Below are 23385 nucleotides of genomic sequence, written 5' to 3'. Positions count from 1 at the left end.
TGCAAAGCATCTTTCATTACCTGACCTTAAGGTAAAAAAAATAGACATTAACAACCCTAGGCACTAGACAGTCATACTTCTGAATAACAGGTGGCACCAGTCATAGGCTATAATACTGTGCAGCTCAAAATTTCAGAGCTTACACAGAGGATTTGGGGGCATTTTGGAGTAACTGGCTATAATTTGTTTCTTCCTGAACTGAAATTAATTAGCTTGGTAGAATTAGAAAATTGTAAGCAGAGTGGAATAGATGCCAAATCTAGAATTGGCTCAATTACAATACGTCTTCCATGTTTTACAGTGTGTGGAGTGTACCATTAGGTCTTAAGTGTTATTACATATTGCAGTGTTCCCAATGGAAGTGTTCTAAACCATTAATACTGAATGCAAACAGAGTCCATTTGAACAATTTATTAGTATGCCTGTTTTACAAGTTTTAGAAAAAGAATCCCAGGATTTTGCCTCCTGTGTGTTTTCGCCTTGCTTCCTCATGGTCCATGATGCCAGCGGAAGTTGTCAGCACTATGTACCTATTAAGTAAAAAGTATTTTCAGTAGCATATTCTGGTAGATTTCCCTACCACTCATACAATTAGAAAAACCATCCAATCTCATTTTTGTAGTGCAATGTCTCAGCTTCTTTAGCCAATGCAAGGAAATGTGACAACTTAGACTACAACAGTTCTAATGTAAAATAGTTATACAAACCCTACAAATATGCTATTTTGAAATGCTTGAGAATTTAAAATTGCACTGGGGTAAATTTACATTTGACGATATGCTCTTTAGAGTAGACTTCCTAACTTCCCCACAAACCTTATTTACAATAGGAATTTTCATTGGACATTCCCGCTGTTAGCACTATAGAGCTGAAGCAGTGTTAGCAAGGTCATAACCTCAACTTTGCAGTTGGCCCATGTCACCATTTTCAAACCCATGCCAATTACCTGCTCATAAAAAGTGTATAGTTGGTATTATGCCAGATTGCTAGCAGAGCATAAAAAATTCATATGGTAGAACTCCTAAAGTTGCTCATGCTGCTAATACCTGAATATTAGCACTAAGTTTAAGCTAGCTGAGGTAACTAGTTATTTCTAACACCTAACTATAGTAATTATCATGCTTTCTGCACGAAAGTTGACACTGTCAAGATTAGCCTCACAAGAGGTTCTATTTAATTCATACAAAATATGCTGAAGTATATGTACTAGAATACTAGAGCAATGTTTAGCTACAGTTAACTCTTTATAGTAACTGTACATTTTGTAATGCATCTTTCCTTGCTTTGGTGTGTTTGTTCACGTAGTCACAAGATTCAGTGACAGTGGGATTCTACTATATATTGATTTAATGTAACAGCCAAAGCCTCTATTAAAAGAAAGTCCTTAGTTTGATATCTAGAGAATTTTTAAAAAGACCTCAGTCATTTCTGATACTACACCTATACCCAAGTACCTGTTAATTTGTATTTTTATTACAACTTTCTTTTTAAGTGTCTCTACAGAATTAAGACCAACATTCGGACGGAGAAGAGTGAGAATGATGTAGACGAAATTGACTATACGAAGTCTTGTCAGATGCACAAACGGAAAAACAGAGAACACTGTCTCTTCGCGCTAACTTTTAGTGGTAGATAAAAAATGCTTATATAAAAACTGATTTTTAAGTGTGTCCCTCTTTTCTGAAGAAGTGATCAGAACAGAGATCTTCAAAACACTGCTAGTTTCATTTATGAAATTACCTGAAGTTTTTTTTTTTTGCATCAACTACTTTCTCTTAGAACAATTCATAGCAATTCTCCTCATTGTGAATTTCAACAATTTAACTCTGCATATCTGGCACTTACCCAAACTGACGTGAAGGCAAAAGGTTGTTCTGCCACTTTTCCAGGTCCTTCAACTGAACATCAAATCTGGGACTGATCACACCACACTATAAAATAAAACCCCAACAGAAGCTGAAGAACTTTGATACAGGAGGACTACTACATATATTTCTTCCATTGTTGTATATGCAATGTAATTGTAGCCCTTTTGGGTCCCAGGATATGTGATACACAAGTTGGGTGAGGAAGTATATTTAATTGGACCAACCTCTGTTGATGAGACAAAAGCTTTCAAAGCTACATGGAGCTCTTCTTCATGTCTGGGAATGAAAATGGATGTATGGCTTATTACAACAATCTGTAACCCATTAACACACACTCCCCTTTTCATCCTATGACTGCAGAGGTGTTAACAGGCCATTCTACCTTGAATGGCCCCTTACAATCTGTTCCACCATGCATTTTACTGTGAATACCTTTCCTAGACCTGAAGAGCTCTGTGTGGCTTGCAAACTTGTCTCTCTCACCAACAGAAGTTGATCCAATAAAAGATAATACCTAGCCTACCTTATCTCTCTACACAAGTTGCAGCATTTAAGGCATTCAGTGCTATGTCTCGCCAAATCATTGATCAGAAGAGGATTAATAGTGCCAATCAAGTATCCAACTTGTCTGACAGGGTAAGATCAAAGTGTCCCAGAATGGCACTCCATTATTCCATCAACTTCATCCACTGTGCATACTCAGGTTGTCAGCTGGACTAAGCAGAGGATCTAACTATTCAGTCCTGAGCTGCTTTGATACTACCGTCTTCCTTTCAACTAGATAGGGCTGAAACTACATTACTGCTGGATCTGCAAACTCAGAAGGCAATGCCATTTTGTAGCCAGTTCAGTTCTGGGAGAGCTTAAGAGCATGCTGTATACTCCTTGAAAGAAAGCATTAACTCCGGAGCATTATTACCAAAGAACTGAGATTACTCCCAGGTTCTTAACCATGGCAAAGAAGAACTGAATATCTACAAAGTTAGCTACCTGGACACACAAACTTTTAAGTTTTTTGTATGTCTGAGAAATTAAAAACCATGCCTAGAAACTCACCTAATAAGAAATGTTCAAGTTAATTATACTAATCTTATGCAAATGATTAAAAACCAGAAGTATACAGTGTGGTTAGAACCGCCAACACAGATTATATCTTGGGTTAGTATCATATGTGCTGAAGTGTCAATAACCAGTGACACTAAAAATATGGCCTCTAAAATGGAGCAGACAGCAACTTTCGTTCTCACCATTTAATTGGTATTTACATTTATTTTAACAAGTCTTTGCCACTTAAGCATGCACAAAAAGTATGCTGTTGTTGCATTGTTCAATGTTTGACTGGACCAAGTAACAGAACTACTCTAGAAAAAACATATTTGTTTGTGCCAAACATCACTCAAAAAACAACTGCCAAGTAGCTCAGTGACAGCACAAACCCTTATCCTAAAATACAACAGACTCCAAACTGTTATATAGTTCCACCTGGTCAAATTATGAGATTCTCTATTGCACTTATACAATCCTCAGCCTGCTCTAGACAAGTAATTACCAGTTGAAAAACATGTTTATGTTGACAGATTTCTGTTCTCTATGGAAGGGATCCAAAATATGCTCATGAGGGGTCAACTTTCTCTGCTACCAATTCAGAATATTGACATACTGGATGGGCAGTGTTTTCATTTAAACTATTTAAGTGAGAAATGGTTTTGAACCAATGGAGGAATCTGTTATAATAGATCATGATGGTAACTGTCAAGTTATATAGCCCACAGGATTTCCGGACAGAGTTAAAGAAATCTTCTTGACAACCCAAAAACATTACATGAATATTTAGGAAGGAGTTATGCAGTGCAATGACATAACTACAAGATGCACAGCTCAACAGTTCACTGCAAACAAAATCCAGTTAGTACAGAAAGGCTTGACTTCTACAATTTTCTCTAGTCATTTACTAGTATTATGCATCACCTGGATATAAGTTTGCATTTCTTAAACACGTTCCAAACAAATCTGTTCCAATTAAAGTCAGCTTAAATACTTAAGTATTCAATTTCTAGCTTACTGATTATTTCATAATTGAATTGTTGTCTGAAACTGGAATATGAGACTACACAAATATAGACAGGGTGTATGACTGGACAATATATACATACTAGAAGGCCCCTAAGGAAAAAGCAGAGAAAGTGGTGCTGGCAAGCAAAGTTCCCTGTACATATTCCCACACAAGCTTAATTTACTTTGTTATGGTTGCTCAAGTACGTTTTTATCCAGCACAATCATTAGGACCCAAGAAAGCTTCCACTTAAGCCACATGCACACTAGCCTCCATTCACATGCCCTTATCAAATCATTTATCATTACACAACCACATTCACAGAATTCCTTCAAAGATTAACAATATAAATGCATAGGAAGAGTGTATATTTCTCAGAATTAAACAGCTTTCTAGAAAGCAAAAAGAATTCAGCACTAAATCAAACCCTACCTTGTTCAGTCTGCCTGTGAGATTAACAACAATTTTCCCAGCTCTGTGATCGTCAATGATCTCAAATTCACCAATGTAACCTGTGAACGATTAAATCAAGCAGAACCTTTATTATCCAAATTAGTGCAGTCTTAAATGCAGACAAGTCAAAAACTTAACATTTAGACCATGTCTACATGAGAGAGCTGCAGTGGTTTAACTTAAAATCAGTTCATATACCAATTTTATTAAACTGGTGCCAAGCTTTTTTGGACACCTATTTTGGTTTAAGACTGACTTATTTTGGTTTAGCTTAAGAGTCCTAATCAACTTAAGCTAAACCAAATAAGCAACCAAACAGCCTTTTGCCTTCGTGTCACTGAATTGGTTTAACAATCACACTTAAAACTATTAGCACTCAACTGTTAAAATGGTGCAACTTTTTCATGTAGACAAGTCATCACATTTCAGCTATTACAGAATACACATTATTCTCTGTTTAACGTATTTAATACAATGGTCTTATATCCAGCAATATTCGAGGCAGCACTAACTTTGTAAGGTTAGTCTTGCATGTCTCCAAGTACTCTTTTCAACTTGGAAGTTTAACAGGTTGATTAGCTTACTCTACAAAAGAGCAGAGTAACTCATCAGCTCACTTTCCCACAGAGTCAAACTAAATGCAATTTAAGTTCACTTGGAAAGGCAATGCATGTTTTATCTAAGGAATCACTCAGACACTGAACACTGGCCACTGTGGACAGCTTCCAAAAAATTGCATTGTTGGCTTTATCTTGGCAGCATACCCAAGTTTTTCCAATGCTATTCATTAACACACCAACCAAAAGACAATAAACAAAGTATTTGCCCTTGCCCGCTCCCCACCCCTAAATGATTTTTTTTTTTTTTTTTTTTTTGCAGTTTGAAACATTGCAAGTGATGCAATATCCCTTTGCTACAGGAGATAATTGAGTTTTACACTATTTGGTGCCTCTTAACTTTTATAGAAATAATTAGATAAAAATTTTACTTTCTGATGACTTACCATGCTTCATCATCACAGTTAAAAACCGGACGATTACTTTAGAGCACGGTCTAATGAGAACTTGACGTTTTCCACGTTTCTCTGCATTGTTGATGCTCTTAAGGGCATCGGCCAGAACATTCATGCGCACCATGATGCCTGTGTGTGGAACAAAGTTAGTTATGTGTGCCAACTTCTTGGTTTCACATTTAAGCAGGGATACTTTTTGAAAAAAGCTACCACTGTTAATTTCAGAATTTTTGAACTTAGAACAGCAGATATTATTATTCTGACAAAGCTTCAAGATGTTTTATGCAAACACCACACAGGTCAAGTTATTATTTGGGTATGACCACCACAATTCAAACCCATCATAACTATATTCAACAGTCTACGTTTTATGCCACAAAAAGTTTATACAACATATACAGCATAAACTTAGTGTTCTACAATAAGATATGTTCAGAGACAAAGACTTACAGTCTAGACTTATAGCATATTTAAAGATGCTGCAAGACATCCTGGCCAGGATTTTTCATAAGCGATAAGAGGTGTTCAATATGAGAAAGACCTAATTTCCAGAGATTAGCTGTACTTTCTGAAATCTGTCACCCCAAGACTGAAACAGTCACTAGTTATTTTTGGACCTACTGGTTAATGTGGGCTAAAATCTCACAATAGGATCTAAGCCTGTTGAGACTGCAGTGGAGTATTGAGCAAAATCTTAGACCCTGTTTACATTACAGAGCTGTTATACCATTAAAGTGACATGGCTTTGCACTTTCTTGGGGGGAGGGTGGTTTTTTTGTTTTTTTTTTTTTACTAAAAACTGTCAACTCTTGATAGTGGGTTTCAAGAATCATTTACCCCACATTATAGCCTGTCCAGAACAAGGACAAACAAAACCTTTTAGGTATTGCCCAATTCACCCATCTCTGGCAGAAATCCAGTTGCATATTGAAGATACTGTGGCACTTGGGCACTCAAGCTTGTGTTCTGATGACTAGGGCAACATATCCCACAGTTAAACAAAGCATTGTACTATCGCCCCATTTGCCTACCCAGCCATTACACTGTCAGCATTTGGCCTACAGAGTTTTACAATACCTTTGAGGTGCTCTGAGTCCAGAAGGGCTGGATCAAGCCACATTGCCACACAAAATAACCTCCTGCCTGGTGTGATTATCTGCACTGCGCAGGGGGGCATTTACTGCTAAACTCAATCAGCACCCACCGACTTAACAGGAGATAAACTATGGGAGATTCAGCTTGAACTCAGAGAAACTGACTGCCCCCTACCCAGGCCCAGTCTGCGTCCTCCCGCCCCCGATTCTTCTTCCTCTTCCAGGGCCAAGCCTACGTCTGCACGCCCCCTCACCCCCGCGATGCCCCCTCCTACCACCGCCTCTCCCAGGGCCCAGGCTACCGTCTCACATACCCCAGATCCCCCACTCCCCCCACTTCCCGCGGCCCGAGTCCCACCATCACGCTCCTCGGGCCCAGCCTGCCACCCGAGCCCTCCCCCACCCCACCACAGCTCCCTCCAGAGAGCGGGGCTCAGGCTAGGAAAGCGCCTCCCCCCTCCCTATTCGGGTGGCTCCACCGGCGGCCGTGGCGGCCGCAGGCGGCTCAAAACAGACTGAGCCGGCCGGGCGGAGTCCGGAGGTGGCGGGAAGGCGGGTGAAGACGCCCGCAGGGCCAGGATGGGGATAGTACACGGCGGATGGCGCCTAGGGCCCAGCGAGGCCCGCAACTCACCGGTGCAGCAAGATGGCGGAAAAAGGAAGAGGCCGGGCTCGCGCAGGGCGTTATGGGAACTCAGGTTGGTGGAAGGAGATCTCAGGGATCTCGCGATACCCGCTCTCCCAGTCGGAGAGAAGCGCTCGCAGGTCTCTCCTGCTGTCATTGGCTGAGAGCGGCGCCCGCCATTTTTCTTGGCCTTTCCTGAGACAGGCAGTCGATACTTCCGTCAGGTATCCAATAGCAACCGGAATACTTCCGATCCGGGAGGGAGGAGGGTGAAGGCAAGTGTGAACGGACAAACTGAATGCCCGCTCCCCTTGTCACAGCCGAGTCACCGTCTTTTGGGAGGGGCGCGCTCCGCAACTTGGGGGCCCGTGGTCTGACGGGAGCTAGCTGGCTCGCGGGGAGTAGGTGAGCTCAGCATCTTGGGGGGCGAGGGGAGCCCTGGGGCGGGGAAGGGGCCTCAGCCTGAGGGCCTTGGCGCAGGGAAGCAGCGACTCGATGCAGTGAGGGAAGAGCGCGGAGCTTGTGAGGTGCCCTGAGGCTGAGCCCCTCCCCCAGTCAGGGGTACCAGAAGTGGGGAGCTAAGTGCCCCACATGATGTAGTCCACTAAGCCATGGGTTGAACTCTGTGACTTGCAGTCAAGGGGACCTGGTAAGGAGGAAGCTAAACACCAGCTGTTCATGCAATGAGCTCTGTGCCTTCCACAGTCAGTGGGCTCTGGTGGGGTGCAGTTACCCAGGGGGGCATGGGGTGAGCTCTTTGCCTTGCCCTGTCAGGAGCTTCATAGCGGAAGCTTGCTGCCTCCCACGTTTAGAAACATTCATAAGGGTGGAGCTTGTCACCACACACCGTTAGGGAGCCGAAACAGAGAAGTTTGGTAAGTGCTTCAGGACTTAGAAGTGGGGACCTCAGCAACCGGCACAATCAGCGGTGGAACTGGCTGGAAGGGAGCTTTGTGTTGTGCATCTGACAGCATTCCAAAGACATTAGGGAAATGACATCAGATGGTAAAATTATTCATAATGATACCAAAAAAGGAAAAGTATTCAATAAATATTTCTGTTTTGTATTTGGAAAGAAACAAGATGATGCTCATTACCACGACTAAAGTGATTTTTCCTCCCTTGGTATTCTGTTAATTGAATTGTCTTGTTAGACTGACCCCCAACCTTGTAAGGCAACTCCCACCTTTTCCTGTACTATGTATATATATACCTGCTACTAAATGTTCCACTCCACGCATCTGATGAAGTGGGTTCTAGCCCATGAAAGCTTATGCCCAAATAAATTTGTTAGTCTCTAAGGTGCCACAAGGACTCGTTGTTTTTGCTGATACAGACTAACACAGATACCACTCTGAAACCTGTAATCATACATGAGGCTCATGAAGTAGTTTCCAGTGCATTAGTAATTGAGGAGATCAAAGACCATATACTAGGGATAAACATTTTAAAATGAACAATCCTGAATAATTTGTCCTCACATGTCTTGAAACAGGTGGCTGGGGAGATCTTTGGCCACTGATGTTAATTTTTAATAAATTTTGGAATACCAGGGAAATACCAGAAGACTACTAATGTGCTAGTATTCAAAAAGGGGCATATGAGGTGACTCAGTTAGCTATAGAGCAGTTAGCCTGACATAAATCCTGAGCAAAAGTTGACACTGATAAAGGATTAAAAATAGGAATATAATTCAGCCCATGTTTTTATGGAAAATAGGTTTTATGACAAACCCAATTCTGTGATGATTACACGTTTAGTTGAGAAAGGTAACTATATACATAAGTCTTTTGTAAGCTGTTTGATTTAGCACAACATAACATTCTGATTAAAAAAATAGCATTAGACATCAGTAAAGCACATGTTAAATGGATTCAGAGTTGGCTAATTTATGGATCTCACAAGGTAGTTGTCAATCATCTTCAAATGGGGATACTTCTAACAAGGTTCTGCAGTGGTACATTCACTCAGCTTCTGTGCATGGTGTACATTACCATGTGCAGGGTCCAGTACAGTTCAACATTTTCATCAATTGCCTAAAACTAAATATAAAATTACTGATAAAATTAGTGGATGACACAAAGATTGGTGGAGTGGTAAATAATAAGGACAGAGCAGTCACACAGAATAATCTGGAGTGCTTGGTAAAATAAGCCCATTCAAACAAAATATTTTAATACATCTAGGAACAAAGAATGCAGGCCATTCATACAAAATGGGGGACTGTATTTCATGGTCTCTGTGTGTATATAATGTCTTCGGCAGTTTCCACGGTATGCATCCGATGAAGTGAACTGTAGCTCACGAAAGCTCTTGCTCAAATAAATTGGTTAGTCTCTAAGGTGCCACAAGTACTCCTTTTCTTTTTGCGAATAGAGACTAACACGGCTGTTACTCTGAAATGTATCCTGAAAGGGAGTGACTGAAATGGAATTAAGGGTCAGAGCGTACAAGCAACTGAACATAAGCTTCCAGTGCAATGCTGAGGGAAAAAGGACTAATGCAATGCCTGGAAAACTAAACAGGAGGAGGAGGGTGATTTTCTCTCTATTTTGTATTGGTAAGACTGATACTGAAATACAACATACAATTCTGATAACCCACATAAAGGATTTTGAAAAATTGGGGAGGGTAAAGAACCACAGAAATTATTCAAACAATGAGAAAATGCCTTACAGTGAGATACAAAGAGCTCATTCTGTTTAGTTTATCAAAAAGATTGAGAAATTACTTGATTGCAGCCTGTAAGGCCTTCACCAGAAGATATAAGGTAGTTAAGGGATTTTTCATCTAGTGGAGAAAAAAAGCTGAGTGCCTCCCTTTCTGGAAGATACACTTTAGTCCAACACAAGTTACTTAGAGAGTAAGCTTTTTGAAGGCAGGCACTGTCTTTTTGTTCTGTATTTGTACAGTGCCTACCACACTGGGGTCCCGGCCCTATGGTTATACAACTTATACTAGTCTCAATGCAGGGATAACAATGAAATGTATGGTATACAGATCAGACTAGATCCAGTGGTCCCATCCAGCCTTAAACTCTGAAATCTCTTTTGAAACAGCAGGAAAATAAATTGAAAGGAACTGTGACAGTGAAAGGTACTGAGCACCTCATGCAGTCAGAAAGCCCCACAATGGGAGACCAGCACCACTCTACCAGTAAATCTGATTCAAGCAATACAAAACCACAGCTGCCTAACCTTAAGCGTTTAGGTCTGCTACCGTGACTCAAAACACAGAAGACATAAGAGGTGGCCTGTACAAGGAAATTTACTGGTATAATTATGCTGGTAAGTTTCTTCATGTAGACAAACCCTGAAAAAACTTTCTACCTTAGTTTATTTATGATCTCTCCTTTTAATAGCATGTATGATAGCACTCCTAATGAGATTGGTTAGCAGTTGTGTGCTTTGTTGAAAAGGTTAGGTTTGAGTTTTGAGGAATTAGTTTCCCTGGTTGCTATATTTTCTTACAGGTAACTCCTTCATTGTAGCTCTTTCTTGACTGATGTAATTACAACAGCAGCCCTTCATACTCACTAGTCTCCTCCAGCATTATGAAAAACATGCATTCAGATCCTAAAGTTTTCCTTCTGAGAAAGGGAGCTACTTGTACAGAGTACATTACAGGATTTGACCCTTTCACTCTCACTCTAGCCATATTCCCTGATGTACTAATATTCCATTTAAATCACAGTGGTACATTCACTCAGCTTCTGTGCATGGTGTATATTACTGCAGGTACATTCAGCAGAAGTGAGGAAATTGAAATGATTGATTAAACCTCCTTTGTTCCATTTTTCTTTTTGAAATTGCACACAACTCACTAAACATTATGGAGGAGCCATAGATTTATAAACAAAAAACTTAGTCTTAAGGAGTAAATAAGTTTGAGGCCCACAGAAGAGATCTGTGGGGAGAGGAAAAAAATCCTAAACTGGGCATGATAGGCCAGTTTTATATCAGTGTAGGAAATACAGACATTTAAGCTACAAAAAAAAAAGTAGAGAACAGTAGAATCTAGGATGTGAAGATACCATTACTCCTTTTGCAAGATGAACATTTCTATCCAAATTCAAGTTTACCAAAATACAAAGAATATAGTTAGCTTGTTTTTTGTTGGTATTTTAAACGGATCTCTTTATGTTAAGGATCACACATGCTCACAATTCCCCCTACTTCTGTACAGCTAGCACCAAATTACTATAAAAAAAGATTTTTACTTTTACTTTGTGCAGTTAAATTTCAGGCATTCACAAGATAACATGACATTCACTGGGAGGTGGAAGGCCTTTCCCACCCACCACAAACTCTGCATGAGGGTATTTATCATTAATATAGCAGATGTACCACTCTAAGTTTGGAATCAAGAAGATATCACTTATTTGGATTCCATCACAGAGCTGTCTTTTTCCATTCTCTGCAAGTGAATCAACAGATCTTGGAAGAAAACAATGGGGTGGCTTCATTCCCTGAACCCCTTTTAGGACTCTATGGAAATTCTATCCTCATCTCCAGCCCTTTCTGGAGACCAGGATCAAAAAGCACAGGGAGTGGTGAAATAGTTATGTGGAGTGGATTGCTTTAAAGAGAAGTGAGAAAGCCATCCTCCAAGCTCTTCTACAGGTGCTGCAATAAAAGGTTAAGTAGTTGTACTCATATGATGCCAAAATAAGTGTCTTGTTCCTCAGAGAGGCATCTCTTCCCACTGCACCCCTTCAACAAAGGTATTTTTTTCCAAATTGCCACTATATTTTGGTAGTAACATGCACAGAAAAATGCCAGGTATAGTTTCTTCAAAACAAAGGAACAGTTACTTCACTATCCCCAAGGCTGATCTTTCATTACGGTCTTCACCCAGTTTTCAAGCCACATGAAAACATTCATAGCCAAGAGCCAGTGTAATCCTTGCAAGCCTAGATTTTGGAGTGAACCTCTTGAATTACGTCACAGATGTCTGGAGATTCTTCAGCAACAATTTTTTTTAAAATGGGATGTTTTTATTGTATATGAATACCACAGTGTTACTTGGTTATACCATTTAACAAAGCTGGTTGTTTTTAAACATACACCCTAAATTTAAGCTTCAGGCATCAATCCACATTATGAAAACTGGCTGGGGAAAAGCTGGAGGCCTGGAAGCTTGATAAAACAGATCTTTAGCATCTGGGAAGCCCATTAGAGGCTGTTTGGAATTGTGTTCTGCTGTTTCTAGAGAGATCTTTAGAAGTGAGCAAGTTAACATTAGCATATATTTTTCAAAGTTGATTAAGATGGAAAAGTTCATACCATTGAAAGCTACTACTTCAAGCTACTTATAGGCTTAAAGTATTAACCCTGCATCAGTTTACACTTTAAAGATCCTCTGCAGCCATGGAGGCTAAGGGAAATTCTGTATCAGAGTATTCTTGCTCATTATATGGGATACTCATCATAGTCAGAATCCAAAGTTAGTTAAATGTCAGCTTTGAGACATTAACAAATGTTTCATTTTCCCCAGCAGTGTCTAACTTTGTAGGAGTTCAAACTTGTATTTTTTGTTGATTGGGCCTGCTTTGTCACTTTCATATATGCCCTTTCCCCACAGATTTATTCACAGTTCCTAAAAATTGACCTAGGTCAGTCATAAGCAGCTGCTGCTATGAAAGCTATGACAAGCAACAGTGGAAGGAATTCCATGTGCTGCAGAGAAAAGACATTACATTCTCAGCAGCATAGGCACTACTTCTCAGATTGAACAAACAGCAGTTATACTGACAAGCTCCACTCTTTAGAAAAAAAATAAAGAGAGAAGTTTACTATCATTACATTAAGTGCAGTAGGGGAGACACTTAAGATAGTAGCCCTGTGCCCATAGATGCATTTGTGAGGTTGAAGAATGAAAGTATTTTCACATCTCCACTCTCATCCTGGCAAAGATCAGATACATTGTGAACACACACCAGGGATGTGCGAAAGAGCAACTCTTCAAAATGGTTTTCTCAAGTCTATATTTTAAATTAAAAGGTACCACCATTTACCTGTTTTACAGTTGAAACAAACATAGAAGAAAGATAGTTTTAAAACAAATGTTCAACTTTTAAGAGGCCTTGATACGTAAACATCTTTCAGCTTTTACTTGAGGAAACAGAAGTACAGTTTTAAAAACTGAAGTCATAACTCAGAAGACAGGATTATTTACAAGAGACAGAAATATCTAGTACATCTATGGACAGGACAACATACATAAAAACAGACTTGTTACATGGCTCCATGACTACAGCAGTTTTCAAAATAATTGACTGTTCGGGTACATATACCCTAGGCCACTTTCAACATATTTTCAGTGCAATGAGTTGACACATACACTACAGCTAGTGACTAAATTCAAATTTAAGTGTTCAGGAGCCCTATTTGGCAGAAATAATCCATGGTTTATTCAACCGATTGAGCTAGCCAACAGAAACAAATAAATACTATTTTAGCTAGGCCATAGATTCATTTTTAGCCATAGTTCTGTGCAAGTGCCCCCAGAAAGAACTGAATGGGAACGAAGACTATTAATTGGTCCCTTCCCACTAGAATCAGTAGTAAAAAATCTCCACACCAATTAACTAGTTCTTAAATCACATACTTCGCTGCTTTCTGCGCCCACAAGCCTATTGATGGTGGGGCAACGCTACTAACTTCATTATGAGGATACTATTCATACATTACAAAAATGCCAATTCTTGTGCTTTAGCAGCTAAGACTTCCCACATGGTGTGGATGTTAAATAAGTTCAGCAGGGCTCCCCATTGCATAAAATAGGTATTTCCCTAATATAATCACCAGCAGGCTACAAAACTATGTGCCTACCAGAGGAAACAGGAGACCCTCACAGCTGTTGAGAGAATGGCATTTCTGCTGAATAGGGACCCAATTTTAATTAGAGCCAATGAGCAAAGTAACTGCTTCTATAATAAGTATAGAGGAATTCTAGAAACTGTTCCCAGGGACATCTTATGCTGTAGCTTAATTAGCAAGTGATGCTTCATTCATTTTTCTTCTCCTTTTGCTTGAGAAGTTTGTTAATCTCCCTTTTTGCCATTCCAACATACTTGGTAATGATTCCATGTTGGTTTAATCCAGGAAACAGCAACAAAACACTCACTAAAATGAGATCAGACAGAACAAATTACTTAACAGTATATTTTCTTATAAAAAGTTCCTTTCACTATATAACCCCACGTTTGCTAAACCCTATTAAGTGTTCTTTATATTAAGTGTTCTCCTTGCTTAACATTGTAGTTACGTTCCTAAAAAATGCTACTTTAAGCAAAACGATGTTAAGCAAATCCAATTTTACACACACACCGTATAAGTTTTAAATGAACAATTTAATGCTGTGCACAGCAATGATGATTGTGAAGCTTGCTTGAGATGGTGGAGTCAGAGGATCGAATATGTCCCAAGGAATGCCTTACTGCTAAATGATGAATAGCACTACATTGTTGTTAATGTAGCCTCACACTCCACACGAATGGAGGAAGGAGACACAGCATGAGAGAGAGAGACAGACGTATGTGTGTGTGAGAAAGATGTGCATTGCCCCTTTAAGTAGATCAACAAGTTGAGACAGCAACTGCTGCCAGCAAGCTCCCTCTGTCCTGAACACTCTCATGTCCCTCCCCTGCCTGCTCTGTGGAGATGGGGTACAGGAGCAGGGGGAGGGGGACACCCTGACATTAGCACCCCTCTTCCTCCCCCCACCCCCTTGCAAAGCAAGCAGGAGGCTCCTGGGAGAAGCTTCAAGGCAGAGAATAGGAGCAGCACACAGCAGTGGCGGGGAGAGACAGCTGAACTGCCCAGCAATTGATAGCCTGCTAGGTGGTTGCCGCACAGGGAACTTAGGGGGGCTGCCGATCCACCCTGGTTCCAAGCCCCCACCAGCTAGCTCCAACAGGTTGCTCTTTCTGCAAGCAGTGAACAAAGCAGGCGGCTGCCGAACAACATTATAAGGGAGCATTGCGCAACTTTAAACGAGCAAGTTCTCTAATTGATCAGCAACGTAACAATGAAACGACGTGAACGGGGATGACACTAAGTGAGGAGTTACTGTATTGCTTGTCCTTTCAGTGGAAGTGGGAAAGTAGGTCCATCAGGAAACAGTGAGTTTCAAACAAATGAGCAGTTTAGCATGTGAACTTTTGGCTATCGTGTCTTTATTCAGAAGAGGGGAAAATATTCCTGTTTGTATCCACTCTGCAAAGTATGAACACTTACCTATAAGGTAGGTGAGGAAGAGATTATGAACTTGCTGTCCTACCCAAGCAATTCCAGCAAGAGAACAGAGCATGGTCATGAAGTACTAAGAATGAGAGATAAAACATTAAGTTACTCAAGTCCTGTCCGGGATTTCACAGCATTTTAAATTCCCAAATTTAAGAAGGGAAATGAACCTCCAACCACTTTAGTTGGAAGCGCCCCTCGCTCACCCAACCATTACACACTATAGTTACACACACCATTTAAAATGCCTAACCTGAGATCACAGACAAATGTTCATATTTTCAGTTCATCAGTTTCCCAGTGTATTAACTGTTCCTTTTGTTTGCAAGGGTCTTTCACACAGATGTGGTAGAGAAATATTTAGTGTAATTGCACCACCATTACAACTGATAAGAAAGGTACAGCATCTGAAGTTACTTTTAGGCCAAGATATTCTAAAGTGTGCCTAACTTGACACACCTTAAAAGGAGCCTCGTTTTCAGATGGCAGGTGCTTACTGAAAGACATTGATTTAAGATGGTCTCAGAAGTTGGGCTCCTCAAAGTTGTTATACTCTGCTTTAAGGTTAAAGTTGGTCAGAGTTTGAGTTTACATTGAGAAGTGTTTTGAATCCTCGTTTGGTAGATTTACAAAAATAAGATGTGTTCCCTACATTGCAAACTCAACCAGAGTTGCCAAATCTAAATACAAGATGCCATTTCATAAAGAGACAAAACCCTTGTTTCAAATGTGAATAAAGCAGAATCACAGTTGAAGTAATTTTTTCAACCCCCAAACCCTCAGGACCAAGTGTGTAAAGTACCATTTTAGGCTTTTCTTCCTTCAATGTGAAGAGACGTTTCCACCAGCCAATAATTCTGCGACGAGTTTTTACCAGGTTGCTGCAAATTTCATGAAATCTTTGCTGTTGTTCTGTGGTCCTTTTTAAAAAGGAATTTTTAAAAATAAATTTACTACAATCTGAAATATCTTGAGCCTAAGATATCTAAAGGTCAGTTTAAAGTTCAGGATGTAAAATTCATTGCTCTTTCAGTAAAAGCAAAGAACACGCAGAGCTCTTAACTTTTCAAGATCAGTGTTATGTACATTGAAGCATGATCTTGATTTTGTTTACTTTTACATTTCCTTAAATTACTGCCCATTTTATTGAGCACCCTTCATTTATCAATTGACTGTATACTTTGAACTTGTTCTAGAATTCACTGTACACTGAATCTCTCAAAAATTGCATACTATTCTTTCAGGGGCAATTAATTCAAAAGGCTTGCATAATGCTACGTTAGAGCATGCACAAGAGATGCATACTACTGAAGTTTTATCCACTGCCAAGTCTGGCTACACTAGCTGATACTCTTGCATAGAATTTTTTTTCAAACAGCCGTACGGTCTTACCCTGGTATTAGCCAATTATCCCATTTTAGATTCCTTTTTTTTTTTTTTTTTGGTAAATCCAACATGTAATTCTCTAGGTTTTTCTTCCAGTAGGTCAGGTTATTGTTACTTCTTTCTGTAAAAATTCACTTCCCTTCCCCCAAGTTGAAGTGTTGATTATTTCCCACCCAAATTTCTACTCTAGGTCCCTCGGTGTATTACTTTCTTCATCCTAATTTATGTTTAGACTACTCCTCCACTTCAGCACCTAAAATTTTCATTCATGTGCTGTATACTCCCCTTTCTAGATTTTTAGTTAGGTCATATTTAACACCAATCATATTTAACACCAGTTTGAATTGTTAAGACTTGAAGTGTTAACTTTAAAAGAATAAAGTTAGTAGTAAGGCAACATCTTAAAGCAGATTAAGGCAATATGCCCATCACTAAAGAGGTCTTTAGCTGGAATGAGGCAGAGCTGGGAAGATGTGCAGTACCTCATCTTCTAAAATAAAATGAAGCTCGACTTCTTACCACTGGACTCACTAGCATCTTTTGGTTAGTAGGTGATGAGCGCCTTACCCTTACATGCTATGGTATACACAACTGACCTGATATTAGCCACTCAACTGCCCATTTTGACAATGTTCATTTTCATAAATAGGAAAGCCATAAGGGGTTTATTTGTCTAGTTTTGATTTTACATACCATTTATTAGAGCCAAAAATTCTAGGAGCAAGAGCAGGAACAAGATAGTCAGCCAAACACAGGAACATGACAAAACAAGAGACACCTGAAAGAACAGAAGGATCCAGGTAGTAGATCATCCTGTAAAGAAAAGGCAATGTAAAAATTGCTTGCTTGTGGATTTCTGAAAATTCAGTTTGTCTAAATCTTTAAATTGCTGCATTTAAAAGGATGTTGTTTGAGTTCAACACAAAATTTAGATTTAAACAAATTTAACAAGTTAAGTGGTTCAAAGTTGCTCTTAGCTCCAGTGATTTAAAACAAAACAAAAACCAAAAAAAGAATACCAATACAGAACTATTCCCCGGCAGTACGCTCCAAAATATCACTGTATTGAACAACCTGTTAACACTAAAACCTGCAGCAAGACAATGTGCTATGCAGATTGTTTAGCAATACAGAACGTTTACACTATTTCAGGAAGGGACAATTACTTCACTTGTACTTCTAATTCTATGCAGATGTCATCTTAAGATTGTCACTCTTGATCTACAGTTCCCTAGCACAGGCATGCACAACACCATCCCGAGGATAGCAGGTTGGGGATACTTCCCCAACCCACGTTAAGCGTTGATACACCAAGGAGCTTCTACAAAAATGCAAGGCATGGTGTGTGCTACCTTAGGAATCAAGAAACTGGTAGTACTTTATCCCTACAAAAAGTCTGAATTATTTTCCAAGCATCAAAGAATCACTATGTGCACATATGTTCTCCATGTCCACTGGAGGTAGGACAAGAAGTAATCGGCTTAATCTAGAGCAGGGAAGATTTAGGTCGGATATTAAGAAAAACTTGAGGACAATTAAGTACTGGAATAGGTTACCAAGGGAGGTTGTGAAAATTCAGTCATTGAAAGTTTTAAAGAACAGGTTAGACAAACCCATTAGGGATAGTCTAGGTATAGTTGGTCCTCTAAGGTTTCTGGGACTAAATCAGCACTGCCACTGGCCTGTGTGTGGGTAGAACATGGCTTCTGTTCCTTCCTGTTACCACTGCGCTCAGAAAGAGAAATCTTTAGAGCTTGAGGAGTTCTGCTTTACTTGCATTTGTGCAGGATTCTTACTCCAAGATCTCTGTTTACGCATCTTTAGAGAAGTAAAGACTTGCTAAGTTTCACTGCATTTTTGCTATCTGAAGATGTAAGTGATCAGAGGGTACCGCACTCACAGAAAAGCAAAGGAAACACCACCCATCAATACAAGTGGAAACCAAGCTCTCTCCCAACGAAGGATTTTGTCAGCTACCAGAATTACTTCTCCCCATCCTTGCAAATGTTCCTCCAAACTTGCAGTCTCTGCAGCCTGTATTAAAAAAAAAAAAGCGTTATCATTCATTAAGAAATCAAATAATTCTTACATCTAAAGTGCTTTACAGATACACCAATTATATTAAATAAGGACCTTTGGTTGTGAAGCCACTCTGAACTAAGTTATTTTTTTATTAAGATACCATATATGGTTACTTCCTTCTTCAATTAGAAAAACATTTTTATATCAAAAATTCTCCTCAGTCAGACCCAAAAGAGTATGGGATAAAGCTATATAGTCAGTTTCAATCAAAACAGTGAGACTGAGATTTTCCAAGCAATTTGCGGAGTAGAATGGGTCTCTAAATCCCCTACACTGTTTTGAGACTCACAACCTGAATAGCATCCCAAGACATAGTGCTATATTAAAAGATTTGTAATCTGCTATTTTCAGACATAGAAGAAATCCCCTAGTCTAGTGTTTCCCCAACCTTTGTTGGTTCCCATAACACCTTTTTGAAAATAAGATATTCAAAGTATCACATGCAAATTTCTGTTTCTTATGCACATTTAATTCAGCCCTTCATAAACTTAATTTAAGTATATCCAGACTGTGAAGTAAATGCCTAGGAGGCCTAAAATATTAGATAATTCCAATAAAAAATTCTCAGATTTCAACATTTGTTTTTGTTCCAATGTGAAACAAAAGCAAGACCTTTTCTCCTCCCACAATAAACACTTCTAAAATACCCAATAAAACAGTGATTAGGGCACTCACACAGAATATAGCAGACCCAGATTCCAGTCTCTCATCTGAATCATGCAAACCAGAGTCTTGTTGAATATGGGTTTCCTACAACCCAGGAGAGTGCCCTGACCACTGGGCGACTGGCTACTCTACAGTGGGTTTCTGGTTTCGACCAGAAATTCTGTTCTGGACCTGAGAAACCTTCCTGATAAAAGTTTCATCCGAACGATACATTTCAACTAATGAATATTTTCAATTTCCAACAAAAAAATGTAAACTAAAAATCTCACCCAAGTTTAATTACAACAACACTTAATTATAACATATAACAAAAAACACAATGAAGCCACCACTAGGCCTTTTATGTTACTCAAATTACAACAAATAAGTATATCATAAATAGTGTCCTGATATATTTTGATATGCTGCTGAGCTACAGTCAATGACTTGACTAACTTGTTAAATTTAAGTCTGATGTTCCTGCTAATTCTTATTTGGGTTATTGCTGAGTGTGAGTCAAAACTCATTTTGCTTCCTTTAAAAACAAAACAAAACCCCACAAAATTTAAATAAAATACAAAACATTTTTATTTGCTCTTGCACAAATTTTAAAAAGCACCATTAATGAGAAAAGGGCTGTGCTTGTGTATAACTAAAGAGCAGGTGACTCAGAAGGAAGGGGAATGGGGGAGTCTTGGCTTTACCTGGGTATCAGATACCACTTGGCGTAGAAGCGCTCTTGCTCCTCAGCAACTCCAGCCCCCGTCAAGCAAGGACTGCAGTTATCCAGTTCTGCTGCTGAAGAGCCAGGTGGCTCTCCTTAGTATTACAGACAGGCTTTTATCCACCAGACAGTCTAGACCCAACTGACACCACCCCCAGCAAGCGCGCATACTTCCCTGGGGAGATAGGAGGAAAATCCCCATGTGCCCCAGGCCTCCCGGTACTGCAGGGCCCAGTCTGCAGCCTCTGCAGGGTAGGGAGTGCAGAGGGAGCTCATACTCTGCAGTGGCTTTGTTTGTGACAGGCCCTTTTATCTCACCAATCTGCACAGCTGCACGTTTTGAACCAGCAGTGTACACGTGTCTCTTTTTAGAGATGAGCTCTGAAGGATGATATGGAACTTTGCAAGTTCACTTCAGTAGCTCAAATTGTGCAGCCTGGTGCAAGCTGAAAGCTAGGCTTAGCAAAAAAAAAATAAAATAAAATAAAGTCTTATTGACCATTATGGCTCAAAGCAGGCAAGTGCATTTTGCTTCCCAAGCATTTTCTGAAATGCTGCAGTGTAGGTGATGACTGTACATGAAACTTTTTAAATTTTAAAAAGATCTTTTGGGATATCACTTCCAATAAGGTTTCTTACCACAGAGTTTGAGGACGCTCTGCTCTAATATAAACAACAACAAATGGGTTAACCACTCATACAAAGTCATGGTTAATCCATCAAACTTCAAGACCAGAGGACACCTCTGCAATGAGAATGTATACTGATGGTAAGTTCAAATTGCTTATTGTTTCAGTTGTCTTCTTAAGAGCGAATTAGCATGATTTTTCCAGGTTTTTGTTTTAGTTTGTGCATTTGGTAGCACCTACATCTAGTCAGTTTCACTATTTCCTCCTTCCTGTATTTTCAAGAAATAATTTCCCCCCTTTTGTCTATTTGGAATTTTTAGAATAATACAAGTTGAAGAATATTAAAATATAGCTATAAAAAAACGTGTCCAAGGGAGTACCCAAAACTACTTCTCAGATTTGTTTTATTTAAATTTTAAACTGAATGGAAGATGAACGCATCCTGCCCATTTGGCTACCACCACCCATTAAGTCAAGTCTTCACTTCTTCCACCCTCAGTTTTGTAGCTATATCCAGCCCTTACCTTAAAGTACCCCACTAGCCACCCTGCATCTTCTGCGGTCCTCTTACATCTGTCAAACACCTAGTCACACCCTAAATACGCTGAAATATGACCATCCCCTCAGGAAAGCCTGGTGGGGTCTCTCACAGAGATTACAAACTAAGAAAAAAAAGCCTGCGTATGTTACGTAAAAAACAATCTGACTCTAAAATTGCATACAGGGCTGGGCCAATTACAAGTGACCAAGGCCTCGTGTGAGGTTTGCTGGGAAGCGCCGGGCTAATCCTTGTCCCCTTTATTAACAGGGGCAGGTGCTAACACCACGAGGACGCCCTGCGCAGTCAGCGGCTAGAGCCCTTCTTGCGCGCTGACCAAAGCCACCAAAGGCTGGGGGAGGGGAGGCTGAACCAAGGGAGGTGTCGGGCCACCGGCGCTTCGACGGGCTCAGGCGGTCAGCCAGGGCGGGGGGAAGCACACAGAAGCGGCCGCACACCGCCGCTCGGCTCAGTGGGCCACCGGCCCCACGCCATCTGCCCGGAGAACGCCCGCGGGGTAGGCTCGGCCTCCCGCCGCAAGCGCTCCGTCCCCACCGCACAGACTGCCCCGCGCCTGCGGGAGCCAGTCCCAACAGCATCTCCCGGAGGCGGGCGAAACGGGGCCGGCCCGGCCTCCCACACAAAGCCAGGACCCCCTCACTACGGAACGCCGGAGGGGATAAATTTTCGTTGGTCGCCACCCCCGGCTGGACAGCGAGGGTTGAAGACGCGTGGGGAGGGGGAAAGGGGGATAGGGAAGACGCAGCCCCACTGTCTCCCTCCTTCCCCAAGCAGACCGCGCCCGGGGCAGCGAGAAGAACGGCGCAAGGGGCCGGAGACGCTCACGTCCCCTTCCAGCTTCCCAAGCGACCCTGGCCAGCCCGCAAGACCCGCTCACCAGTTGGTTGGCGCTCCTGTTATCTCCCTCCGCCATTTTGTGCGAGTCGGTGCGCTGCGCTGCGCTTGCTGCTTCTCGTCCTTTAGCCGCGCCCTCCCAGTCGCTGCACTGCAGCCGTCAAACCGCGCTGCAGCAGCTCGCCAGCCCCCCCGGCCGCCGCCCTTATAGACGCGGCGTCCAGCGGGGTGGGGGAAGCGGCTAGCTCCGCCCAGACGCCGTGCCCGCCAAATTGGTTGGCGGACTCCAAGCCTGGGTCAGGTCAATCCCAGAGCGCTCAACTACAACCGGAGCCTGCCTGCTGGCAGTTGCTGTTTGAATACAGGCCGCGACCAATCAGGGATCCGCTTCTCCTCTTCCTCTCAGTAGTGGAGAGCGTTAACTGGTGGCCGAAATCTCCCTCGGGTGGGGTGCGGGGGGGGGGCCTTTCTCACTTGTCTGCCAAGTTCCTGGGGGCAATGGGAGGGAGAGCCTCTCAGCTGTCCCACATTTCCCGGGGGCGGGGGGGAGGGAGACGCCACCGTTCACAGCCCCCCACATCTAGGAGAGGAGAGTCTCCCATTCACAGCTAACCCTCAGTGGGTACTTTGCCCCTTGAGCGGGCATCTGCCTCAGTAGTTGCCACAGGTACAAAAACCATTCACAGACACTGGTCCATAAGGGCACAGCTGCAACGAGCACAGGCCTATGGCCAGCCCAGAAGAGGACTATGGACGAGCAAAAAGAAAAGAAAGCAGCAGAGTGGAATTAAAGGCCAAGCAAGTGGGGGGATGGTGATAGTTGTGCCTGGGCAGAGCAGCACCCTCAGGTGGCTACGCCAGGAACACTCAGGGAACACCACAAGCTGGAGAGATGCATTGTTCAGGAAAGCACGTTGGGGGGTGGTTTCAGAGTGGTGTGGACAGAGCCGATCCGGCACACACTGCACGGTTTGGCCATAGCGGACGCAGTCCCCGTGCTTTTGGCAAATGGAAAAGCAGCTATGGGCAGTAGCGGAATGGGTGGATGGAGCTAACAGGAAGGGAGGGCCAACAGAAGAACAAACAAAATGGATACACAACCACAGAACGGTCTGAACTTCAGCTAAACCACTTCAAGCTTTCAAAAACCATGAGTCACGCCTCCACCAATCATC

The 23385-nt window shown here is 41.4% G+C and overlaps 2 protein-coding genes across 3 annotated transcripts; both read right to left on the bottom strand.

Moving 5' to 3' along the window:
• Positions 1–396: 396 nt before the first annotated feature.
• On the bottom strand, positions 397–7262 carry RPS15A (ribosomal protein S15a). 2 transcript variants are annotated; one of them, XM_077828847.1, is made up of 5 exons: positions 7115–7262; positions 5378–5515; positions 4354–4433; positions 1846–1931; positions 397–530 (listed from the first exon to the last, which is right to left on the bottom strand). In XM_077828847.1, exons 1-5 carry the CDS (start codon positions 7260–7262, stop codon positions 437–439), a joined length of 546 nt encoding a protein of 181 aa, XP_077684973.1. In that variant the 3' UTR covers positions 397–436. The 2 variants fall into 2 exon arrangements, with proteins under 2 accessions (XP_077684973.1, XP_077684974.1); XM_077828848.1 differs by lacking the exon at positions 7115–7262 and adding an exon at positions 6464–6488.
• A 5812-nt stretch (positions 7263–13074) lies between these two features.
• On the bottom strand, positions 13075–22409 carry ARL6IP1 (ARL6 interacting reticulophagy regulator 1). The gene is made up of 6 exons (XM_077827652.1): positions 22254–22409; positions 18638–18771; positions 17431–17550; positions 16154–16271; positions 15346–15430; positions 13075–14232 (listed from the first exon to the last, which is right to left on the bottom strand). The coding sequence occupies exons 1-6, from the start codon at positions 22287–22289 to the stop codon at positions 14114–14116; spliced, it is 612 nt and encodes a 203-aa protein (XP_077683778.1). The 5' UTR covers positions 22290–22409; the 3' UTR covers positions 13075–14113.
• Between the last annotated feature and the right edge of the window lie 976 nt (positions 22410–23385).

This window comes from Eretmochelys imbricata, chromosome 10 (genome assembly GCF_965152235.1).
Source record: "Eretmochelys imbricata isolate rEreImb1 chromosome 10, rEreImb1.hap1, whole genome shotgun sequence".
Lineage (NCBI taxonomy): Eukaryota > Metazoa > Chordata > Testudines > Cheloniidae > Eretmochelys > Eretmochelys imbricata.
Note: the sequence above shows the minus strand (reverse complement) of the source record. Positions and strands in the feature narration are given on the sequence as shown.